This window comes from Myxocyprinus asiaticus, chromosome 40 (genome assembly GCF_019703515.2).
Source record: "Myxocyprinus asiaticus isolate MX2 ecotype Aquarium Trade chromosome 40, UBuf_Myxa_2, whole genome shotgun sequence".
NCBI lineage: Eukaryota > Metazoa > Chordata > Actinopteri > Cypriniformes > Catostomidae > Myxocyprinus > Myxocyprinus asiaticus.
Genome location: NC_059383.1, coordinates 7,878,745 through 7,890,611, shown reverse-complemented (window position 1 = coordinate 7,890,611; position 11,867 = coordinate 7,878,745). Strand labels below are relative to the sequence as shown.

Genomic DNA, 11,867 nt, shown 5'->3' with positions numbered 1-11,867 from the left:
AAAAATAAAACAAATGCTTATCTCAAAGTCACCAGAATTGAACGCTTTGGTGTTGTTTTTTACAAAAACAAAAAAATCTCACAGGGGTGCATGCCCCCGGACCCCCCTAGATATAAGGTTTATTAGGCAGATTTCTGTGCGTACCCTCAGAATAAATCCTGCAGGCGCCCCTGGACCCACTTTCCCTGAATATGTTTCTCATGATCTTAGAAACCTTTTTCATCTAAAGGCTTATGCATAAAATGCTGGACATTTTTGATGACAAACATAAAATGTATCTATCTATTCATTTATTTACAAAATTCAACTGTTATCTGCATGATATGCAAAATACGAACACTGCATTAGCCTATTCCTTTACATTAATAACACAAAAATAATGAAATCAGTCATAAAACATGAAAGGCATGTTGAATTGGTTCACACTCATTCATATTCATACTTTTACATGTCGAATAAAATGAGTGATGGAATACCAATAACTCTGCATTAATGATATGATGACCTTGAATAGAGGGTCATCTCTTTGAGTAACCCCTGAAAGATGTATCGCTCCAGTGCTAAATCGTCTCATTCCCCTACCCCACAGCCATTAACCAATCAGGACACAGTATTCACTGCCACACCTCCCCCTCTCACTCTCTCACCTATATATGTAACTGCGGCTCTTGCCTGTAACTGCCACATTCATCTTTTTGGTATTCATGCATTTTCTGAGTTATAGTTTCAGCAGATGTTATTAAATGGATTTGAGAATAAAAGAGGGATCGGGTGGCAATGCATTCTGGAATTGCTGGGACTAGGATGCTACGATCGTTGAAATGAGACCTCTTCTTGTAATAGGTAAATATATCTCAGAGCAGAATCAAAGACGTAAATAAACTCGGAGCATGGAGGTTAGAAATGGTGGGTATCCTCCTTTCAGAGTAATGTTAATTAAAATATATGGGAAATGACTGATAGCCATATAGCAGATCGCTAATGCAGATACAGAAATCATGAAATAATTTTCTTTTGTGGCAGAAACATTCAAAGGAACAGTTCACCCAAAATGACAATTCTGTCATCATTAACACACCCTCATGTTGTTCACACACACCATATGAATTCCTATTTTCCATAGAAAAATGTATTCTAGAGTGTCTTCCATACCTTTAGTTGAGGGCCAATTAAGAAACATGTGTGTGTGCTCAGAGTATGAATCTATCATGTCTATTCTGGAGGTGGTAATTAAACACTGTCGGCCGCTGGGACATCATCGTCCATTTCCTCATTGGCCCCTCTGCCATAAATATATCCAGGAGCCTGTGGCCCTGTAGGCATCTCATCAAATACAATGCCCTCCAAACACACACACACACTGTCCATTAGAATTTCTACAAACAGATGAACAGAAAAATGTGTACACACACATATTTTCAGATTTATAGAGGCTCCAGCTTTACATTCAGGTTGCTGCACACTCAATAAATGGCAGCATTCTGCGAGGAGTAATAACTGGTAGGTTGATGTGCAGCCAGGGAGGGAGAAACCTCTTTGCCCTCTCTCTCCATCCATCTCAGAGAAGGGCCTTCACAATATTGTCACCAGCTCGCTTCCAGTCCCTTGATGAGTGCTTACAAACACACACAAGTCATTCTGTTTTTAGACCAGACCTTGATACAAAATGATGGTGTAACTTTATTATCCACAGTCCAGCACAATAAATATGGGATATTATATTCTAAATGAGTATTTGCACTTCCAGATCTTGTTGGACAACTCCTGGTTCAACTACTGAGATTACATTTTACAAGGATAGGAATGCTCTTAAAGGAATAGTTCTGTGATTATTTACTGGCGTCATTTTTGCAAAATGACATTACGTGGTTCATTACACGTATCATAGCAGTTCTGAGGTGAAATGTCCACTGTGTGGTGCTGAATATGAGTTAAATGTTCTCCAAAAAAATTAGGGTTTCAAAGGGAAAGTTCACCCAAAAATTTAAATTCTCTCATCATTTACTCATCCTCATGCCATCCCAGATGTGTATGCCTTACTTTCTTCTGCAGAACACAAACAAAGATTTTTAGAAGAATATCTCAGCTCTGTATGTCCAGACATGCAAGTCAACAGGGTCAAAAACTCTGAAGCTCCAAAAAGCACATAAAGGCAGCATAAAAAGTAATCCAGGCTCCAGTGGTTTAATCCATGTCTTCTGAAGTGACGTGATAGGTGTGAGTGAGAAACAGATCAATATTTAAACCCTTTTTTACTACAAATTCTTCTCCCTGCCTAGTAGGTGGCGATATGCACGAAGAATGTGAATCATCAGAAACAAAATAAGAAGAACGCTTAGGAGGGCTGTTCTTCTTTTGTTTCTGACGATTCGCATTCTTCGTGCATACCACCACCTACTAGAGAGGTAGAAGAATTTGTAGTAAAAAAGGACTTAAAAATTGATCTGTTTCTCACCCACACCTATCATATCACTTCTGAAGATATGGAATAAACCACTGGAGTCGTATGGATTACTTTTATGCTGCAATATCTGCATTTTGGAGCTGCAAAGTTCTGGTCACCAATCAAGTGCATTGTATGAACCTACAGAGCTGAGATATTCTTCTAAAAATCTTCATCTGTGTTCTGCAGAAGAAAGAAAGTCATACACATCTGGGATGGCATGAGGGTGGCTAAACAATTAAAGAATTTTCATTTTTGGTGAACCATCCCTTTAAGGTTAATGCTATATCGAGTTTTAAATCAGCCAACTCTACCTCCCTACCCTAAACCATAAACATAAACCTAAACCTAACTGATAGTGTCATAAAAGCAAATGTGAGGTGAAAAACACAATGTAATGCAAACGTTAAAAGTCATGTGCTTTAGTAAAAGTGTTTAGATGTCATAAGATAGCATTGTTTAAGGAAGCTGTTACTGTTTTGTGAATTTTAGTAGGGCTGGTACACTGCATTGATCAATCAGCATCCAGGGCTATACTGTAACAGGGCCAACACTGGCCTTTATTGCCAAAACCTTACACTTCATGATTTCCTTATAGTAAGATGATCTGATTGTCTGCTGTTTATTATTACTACTGTACTACTCACTATTGTATAATCAAGCATGCCATATGAACTGTATTCACTGCTAGATAAGAGTTTTTAGTTTGTCTGCACAACATGGCCAGTTACAATCTGAGATTAAAGATTCTGTTCAATACAAACTGTTGGCATTGCACTGCACTTTAGCAAGGACATATATAGCCATCTAGTGGCAGGAAATAAAATAGCATGAGCTAGATAAAGAGAGAGAGAGAGAGAGAGAGAGAGAGAGAGAGAGAGAGAGAGAGAGAGAGAGAGAGAGAGAGAGAGGAGAGAGGCAGGCAGACAGACAGACAGACAGAGAGAGAGAGAGAGGCAGGCAGGAAGACAGACAGACAGACATTTTGAATGGAAATGCTTAGAAATACAATTATCACAGAGTGCAACATTTTAAGGAAGCATATGTAATTAGAAATGTTTTAATACTAATTATTTCTAAATACATATTCAGTGTATATATAATACATTACATATAATATTATTTATATTGTATATTTTATACAGTATAATACATCCAAATTACATAAATAAATAAATATAAATATAAATGAGAGATAAAATCATGTTTTGTAAGACGGATAGTTCCAACCCTAAATTCTGATTGGCTGAGCCGTCTTCAAAGCTGCTGTAAAATTAATATAAACACACACCTTGCATGGCACATTCTGTATTACTCATTAATATCAATAAAAGTTAAGCTCAATTGACAGCTATTGTGGCATAATTTTTATTACCACAAACTTAACTCATTAACTTATATCCTACAGTGAGGCACTTACAAGCATTTTCACTATTGGTCTCAGATTCAGGACCCCACTGTGTATGCAATGCAGGTGGCACATCATACCATACCATTGGATTTGACATCTCAATTAGATGGGTGTTTAATTTACTTTCTTTCATCTGGTCTGGCCAGAATTGCTCTTTTTATTAACAAATTACAGAGTCTAAATGAAATTATTCTAGGACAAGATACTAACAACGTAACGAAGCCATATTAGAGATATAAACACAATGTCAAACTGAGGCCTTTTCATTTAACTCAATAGGTTTTACATTACTGACACATTTATGAAAGCACCAGAGAAGCTTACAGTATGTTGTAAAAAATAAATAAAATAACAAGCTGTGGGCCTGGGTAGCTCAGCGAGTATTGACGCTGACTACCACCCTTGGAGTCGCAAGTTCGTATCTAGGGTGTGCTGAGTGACTCCAGCCAGGTCTCCCAAGCAAACAAATTGGCCCGCTTGCTAGGGAGGGTAGAGTCACATGGGGTAACCTCCTCGTGGTCGCAATTAGTGGTTCTCGCTCTCAATGGAGCGCATGGTAATTTGTGCGTGGATCACGGAGAGTAGCATGAGCCTCCACATGCTGTGAGTCTCCGCAGTGTCATGCACAACGATCCACATGATAAGATGCACGGATTGACGGTTTCAGAAGCGGAGGCAACTGAGACTTGTCCTCCCCTACCCGGATTGAGGTGAGTAACCACCCCACCACGAGGACCTACTAAGTAGTGGGAATTGGGCATTTCAAATTGGGAGAAAAGGGGATAAAAAAAAAAAATACAAAATAAAAATAAATAAATAACAAGCTCATCCTTGCGCCAGACTCAGCTGTTCAAAATGTTCATTTTAGAATTACATTAGTCATCTTCATTACACCTTTTAGTCTCAGTGCCAGAGACTGAGGAACCACTTGACATTCACAGAAACATTCAGCATGTCTAGACAGTTTAAGAAATTCTGTGTATCAATGACGATATATGCATACAGGTGTTCGCAAAAAGTGGGGCACATGCAAAGTGTTATAGATTTCAGGGTTTTTTTACATTTAGATTTCTAAAATATTTCAATCTGCATTTCACTAAGCTTGCTGCTTTCAAGAGACTCTCTGTACATAAATCAACAGATAATTCCCATTGAATTCCATGATGGTGTTGTTTAAAATAAAGCAGAGAAGTGCATTGAAAATCATCTTTTATTTTACATTGTCATTTCAAATTGGCTACAATGTTGGTATATTCAGAGATTTACAGCTTATGTAAAAACAACACCAGCATTTAAGATCTGTCATTCTTAGTCCACGTTCATCTGTTGACCATCAAAATCAAACTGGAGATACAGATCAACAAATAAACCTTTTTAAAATAACATCTACATTGTCTCATCTGACCAAACTTTGTCATTTTAATGAATTTCCAGTGAGTGTAGTATAATGCAGATATGGGCTTCAACAAAACAAAATACAAGCAGACGTTAGGCAAAAAAAAAAAAAAAAAAAGCACTATATATACCGTACACAATATGTATGAAAACAATTCCTTCTAATTGATGAGTTTGGCTATTCCAGTGGCTGTCCACATACTTTTGGCCATATAGTGTATACTGTATGTGTGTGTGTGGCAAAAAAGTAACATAACTGAAAGGAAACTGAAGCTAGATTCGTTTAAACCAAACAGTTCATGAGAGCAAAGTGGGCTGTAGAGGCAAAAGCATTCATAATTCAAATCTCTGTGTGGAAGCACTGAGACAGTGATCAGTAATGTGCTGTCACAAAACAAAGGTCACAAAAATTGGGAATGATTACAGACATCCTATCTCTATTCTGTCAGTGATTTCTGATGAGAGGAGCGCAGTATGGCAGAAAGGCCAGTGCTTTCAGTGCAAAAACTAGAAACTGAAATAAGAAAGTGAGCTTTTAAAGAATTCAATTATTTTATTCTCCTCATAATGAAGCCAGTTCTTGTGTCAGTCGCTCTTTCTCTTTCTGGAGTTCGATGATACTTTGTTTATTTTGTTCAAGTCGATCCTCCAGCCACTGTAGCAGTGGGCCGCTTATAGCCGACATCTGACTGCACAGGTTTTTAGTGAACACTGAGAAACACACAGGAAATTACATCAAAACCTTTACAAATCTCAAAATCATTTTAAAGGGGTCATGACATGAGGAATCAAATTTTCTTTTATTTTTTTCACATATAAGAGGTCACTGTACTATAAAAAATAAAAAACATACTGTATGTTTCAGAACTCAAAACTTCCTCCTTACTGCAAAAAGGGCATTTCTTGAAACAAAGCTGCCAAAACGACTCGTTCTCTTCTTCCTCCACATTGTGATGTCACACTGTGGTATACATTTGCATCTGACCGCCTCCACAACAACACAACAACACATCAACGCCTACTTTACCTTATAACTTCCGTAAACCAAAAAGTGTTTCTGACAGAGGGTGAGAATGAGGGTGGAAAATGATCATGTTTTACAAATATATGACTGTTTTGTGTGCTAAAAAAAAACTTTACTAATATTATAAGTGAACCTCAAGGAACATAATAAAGAATAAAAAAAAGGCGTGTCATGACCCCTTTCTAATAATAATCCCAATCTAATATATGTGTAACTGTCAAAAAGTTGTAACATTTTGTAATTTGTAAAATAAACAAGTTTAGTCTCACAACATAAACAAAATGATCATTTTTTATCATTATTATGGTGCTTGCAAGGCAGAGCTGCATTGATATTAAAGCATGTTTGATTTCCAAGTAGCCAAACAAATGAGGCTGGGCATAGAAATGCATCTATTCTCCGACTACAAACTCATCAGACATGTTTAGCAAGTTCTGTTCTCTGGTTTGTGTGCAGCTGTGTTTTATTGTTTCTATCACTGTGGTGGACCTGTTTTTAGATAAACGCAACGTGTTTCCGCTTGAACGCCCCATTTCGCCAGCAGGGCTGCGTGAACTGTTTGTCTCGTGCAGTCTCATGAACGTGCAGAGGAGAGCAATGGTCGGTCAACAGTTTCACTAAATAGTACATTAGATTTCAGTTTGTTTCTCACCAAACCTTATCGTATGCCTTCAGAACAATCATGAGTCTCATGGAATAATTTATTAGACTTCTGAATTATACTTCTGCATCCTTTTGAAGTTTGAAGAGGCGGTCACCATAAACTGCCATTGTATGTCATCACTGAGCATTTTTTCACAATTTCTCCCTTTTTGTTAAGAAACAACAAAAGAAAATCATATGGGCTTATAACAACACAGGGGTGAGTAAACAATGACTGAATTTTCATTTTGTGGTGAACTATCACTTTAAGTATGACGATTGGATAATTTATACAACACTGTTCATCCTGAATCGTGATCGGTCTTCTTGTGTGACACATTACGTGTGAATTCTCGTGCACGGCCGACAGAAAACGAGATGCGTGCTGAGTGTCATAAAATATAAGCATTTCAATTACACAGAAGCAGTACCTAAAACCTAAACCTTTACCACTGTTCTTTTGCTCCCTTGCAAGCGCTTATATTTCTTTCTGGAAATGCAGATGTAAATATAATAATTACATTACCTGATCCATTATGTATCTTTGTGATGGGATCCAGATGAGTTAAACTACAAAAAAAGGACATTGGTAGAACATTGTAAGGCAAGAGACCTCAGACAGTTTTAGTGAGTTCTAGATTAGCCAGTGGCTGATAATGATTCTTTAGCGCTGGGGTCTTCAACATTTTTCAGGATAAGGATGTCATTTTTGGGTGAACTATTCCTTTGTAATATTCAACATTTTAATAGATCTTTATTTTTTGTATCTGTTTACAATAAATAGCATGAGATCAAATAATAACTGGGAAACCCTGCTTTAGAGATCACACTATATCCTGAGCAGCCATAAGGTTAAAGTTGAGCGAGGAAATGGATTGCTCTACCTGTGAATTCTTCTGTATGTATCCTGTTCTTCCTGACAGAGGATTCTGGGCAGTTCCACGGCAGACTCCAAACAGACTTTCCCAATGGCTTCATGTGGGACCACGTGGATTGGTATCTCAATCCGCTCATACCTGATCATATGAGACAGAAATGTGTCTAAGGATGCAATCGGTAACTTTCGACCCCCTGTAACTCCAATTCTGTCACAATGTAATGCAGGTTTTGCAAAGAGGCTGTTATTGAAAGATGAGGCAGTTAAAACGATTTTGTATCCTCATTGCTTATTTCACAAGTGAAGGGTGCTGTTTATAACATCCCGTTCATTTCTAAGGGTCAAAGAGAGGGTGGAAAACAGTCATGAAAAACAAAATTACAATACTAACGTGATAAGTGAAAAAATAATAAAAATGTATGAAATTACCCCTTTAAAAAATACATTTGTGTAGATATTTTTCATGAAAAAGGACAAAATGCCATGGTAAAACTCACAGGTAGAATCTATGTTTTTATTTTTGCTGGAAAACCAGCTAGAAAAATTTGAATCGGTTAACTTACTCAGAGCCTTTCTGGGCTTGTACTGACTGAAAACAGGTGTACAGAACTCTACCGGTCTGCAAGAGAAACAGACAAACACAGCATGGTCGATTTCATCATCAAGACAGAAGAGAGGACACATTGCGTGACATCAATTACCATTACAATCAGTATTCTGTGTGTCACTTTAAGAGAAAAACATGTTAAGTGTTCTTAACATACCTTTGTGTTTTTATCTTCTATAAAGCATGAGAAGATGAGTCCTACAAAACCTTGATCCATCATTTGATACATCGCCTGAGTCCTGACATCTGTACAGGGCGAGAATATACGTCCTTAAGAGAACTTGTACTCCTGAGCTGAAGCTCAGTCCTGAAATCAGGAGACTGAAATCTATTTTCAACCATGGATGTTGGTGAAAGGACAAAGAATTCTTTAAACTAATAAGATTCAAGACCAATCATAAAGTTAATGCAGACAAATTCATGCATTAAACCATTTCTGCACATCAGAGTGAGAAGACACATAATAACATATGGTTGTTATTTTAGGTCAAACCAACCAAATTTCAGAAACTTCCAAACCGGAATTGGGGTTTTTTTTTATATACTTTTTCTGAAGAGAGATAAACATAAATGATGATGAAAGCCAAAATATTAAATTCCATGGATCAATATATACTGGATAATCCAGTATATTGCAGAGGAGGGTCAAAATGACCATTTTTGCCAGTGATTTTGGAGCGAAACTACAGGTCAAAATAATTACCTTAGAAAGGCGCCAGCATCATTATTTTATTTTTACACAGAGACAGTTAGTTAGGTCTTTTAATAAGATCAGTTGACTGTAGCACCTCTTGCTGCATTATATGCCAATGGTGTGAGTCCAAAAATTGGAAAAAACTATTTTTTTGTGTTGTTTTTATGAAGTTAGAGTGCCTATAACTCCAGAAATATTAAATATATCTTAATATCCATTTAGAATCTGGACTAGAACAAACTTAACTTCTTGTATCTTCGTTTTCAAGGCCCTCTATGGTTAAATCCCAGAGATTTGGAGCTCTCAATGTGGCTCCATATCAAAACTGTTAAATTTGACCCATTTTCAATAGTCGAAAACCAAATGTGCATCACATGTTATGAATAATGTTAAACTAGAAATGTACCTTTATTTATAAACATAAAAACAATAATGTGTCAAAATCTCAATTTTCGAGAGTCCCAGACACTTTTAGAGCACAATACAGCATAATAATGCATAATAAGAAAGTCGGTACAAATACAATACAGAGTTTCAGCACCTTTGGTGTTTGGACCCCAAATAATGCGTTCCAGAACTTCGCAGATGTACACTTCTAATATCCAAAAACGATTTATAGGTATTGCACTGACCAGCCAAATGTGTCGCTTATTCATAATAAGTGTATTTTTGGAGTCTCAGAAATTTAGATTTTTACATTATTGTTTTAATTTGAATAAATTAAAGGTACATTTCTAATTTCAACATTATTTGTACTTCAGAACTCTGTTTTGTTGGACAAGAAAACTAACTCCATACCATGTGACCCACAATGGCTTTTCACCATTGAAAATGGGTCAAATGTAACCATTTTTCGGATGGAGCTTCATTGAGAGTCCCATATCTCTGGAATTTAACCATAAAGGGCCTTAAGTATTGATCTGAACCAGAATCTGAAAGCTATTAAAACATGAAAAAAAGAGAAAAATCCAAAACACTCCACTGGTGAAGATAAAAACGCCTTTATTCAAATGGGCTTATAACATTTTAAAAATATATTGTTGGCCTACGTGTTTTGGCTAAAAAGCCTTGGAAACACTTTACAATAAGGTTCCATTTGTTAACATTAGTTAACCCCATTAGTAAACATGAACAATATATTTACAACATTTATTAATCTTAGTTAATGTTAATTTCAACAAACTAATAAAACATTTTAAATCAAAAGTTGTATTTGTTAACATTAGTTATGAACTAACATGAACTAACAATGAACAATTCTATTTGTATTAATTAACATTAACAAAGATTAATAAATGCTGTAAATATATATATATTGTTAATTGTTTGCTCATGATACCTAATGCATTAACTAATGTTAATGAATGAAATCTTATTGTAAAGTGTTACCGATATCTTTAATACTTCTGGAGTTATGGGCACTCCAACTTTGAAAAAAAATGACATAAAAAAAAAAGTGCCAAATCTTGAGCCAGGGGATCTCTGGTTGACACAGAATGGCCCTATGCTAGCCTAAACTTGACAAAAATTATTGATGTTTTTTATTGCAATTATTTCTCAATAAAGAAAAACAATATGCCACAAAAGCAGTGGACTTTGGTCCTGTACTTCATCCACTGATATTTGAAAATCCTCACAAAACAAGCTCATCAGAGGCATTAGAGTCAATAAAAGAGCAACTGTAAGATGATAATTACTGACCGACATGTGATGGCCACACAGTGATGTGAGGATGAGAGTGGTACCAGCCCACAACTCTCATGGGACGTCCCGTCATCTCTGCCAACCTGTGCCTCATATTAAGAACAAATGGTACAGTATGGAGCCTGTAAATGTGCTAAACTAGTATCTAGTCAGCGTAGGACATCTACACATACTAATACATTTCATTATTAAAAGTAGTTCTCAAACATCATATATGCAGCATTAAGAAGAACAAAACAAGAAGTCTCATATAACCAAAGAAATCATCTTTGATGGCCATAATACACATCTGTAAGAGTGTAAGGATATCTCGGCTTCAGTGGATGCAGCTGACAGCTGCTCTGGGGAAATCTCCACCCGGTCTTTCCTCTTGTCCGATCGGCGCAGAATAATGACTGAATGAATGTGCACGATGCGGTTTGTGTCCACCTGACGTTCACACAGACAGTTCAAGAGTTTCATAAAAACATCTGATGAGATTCACACATTTACACTGGCACAACAATGAATAAACACACGATAATATTCACCTCGCCAATGCACAGACCCATCACTTCCTCTTTCTCCGTACTGAGAGCATGATTCATACACACTAGAAAGGCGTCAGACTCTAAATGCACCGCACTCACTGCCATGATGTGATTTATAATCGAGGAAATCAGATTTTGCTTTGATTTGGTTCTTGTTTATTACTGTACAGCACTTCCGCATCAACAAAGAGTCTGTGTTACATGTATCCATTCCGATAGGAAACAGGAGAACAAATAATTTCAGGATAAACATGCGAGCACATATGAATATATATATATATATATATATATATATATATATATATATATATATATATATATATATATATATATATATATATATAAAAAGTAATGATTTATTGATACATTTGTAATGTTATTTTATTAAAACGAAAAATACATACTCTTTCTAACCGGAAGTTCTTATTCATTTAAATTTTTTAAGGAATATTCCGGGATTAGTACAAGTTAAACTCAATCGACAGCATTTGTGGCATAATATTGATTACCACAAAAATTAATTTGACGCATTCCTCGTCT

The 11,867-nt window shown here is 36.3% G+C and overlaps 1 protein-coding gene across 1 annotated transcript; it reads right to left on the bottom strand.

Moving 5' to 3' along the window:
• Positions 1 to 5,046: 5,046 nt before the first annotated feature.
• On the bottom strand, positions 5,047 to 11,529 carry LOC127430437 (lys-63-specific deubiquitinase BRCC36). Its single transcript, XM_051680199.1, has 8 exons — positions 11,328 to 11,529; positions 11,107 to 11,226; positions 10,795 to 10,882; positions 8,557 to 8,645; positions 8,356 to 8,411; positions 7,800 to 7,931; positions 7,442 to 7,485; positions 5,047 to 5,960 (listed from the first exon to the last, which is right to left on the bottom strand). Exons 1-8 carry the CDS (start codon positions 11,430 to 11,432, stop codon positions 5,812 to 5,814), a joined length of 783 nt encoding a protein of 260 aa, XP_051536159.1. The 5' UTR covers positions 11,433 to 11,529; the 3' UTR covers positions 5,047 to 5,811.
• Between the last annotated feature and the right edge of the window lie 338 nt (positions 11,530 to 11,867).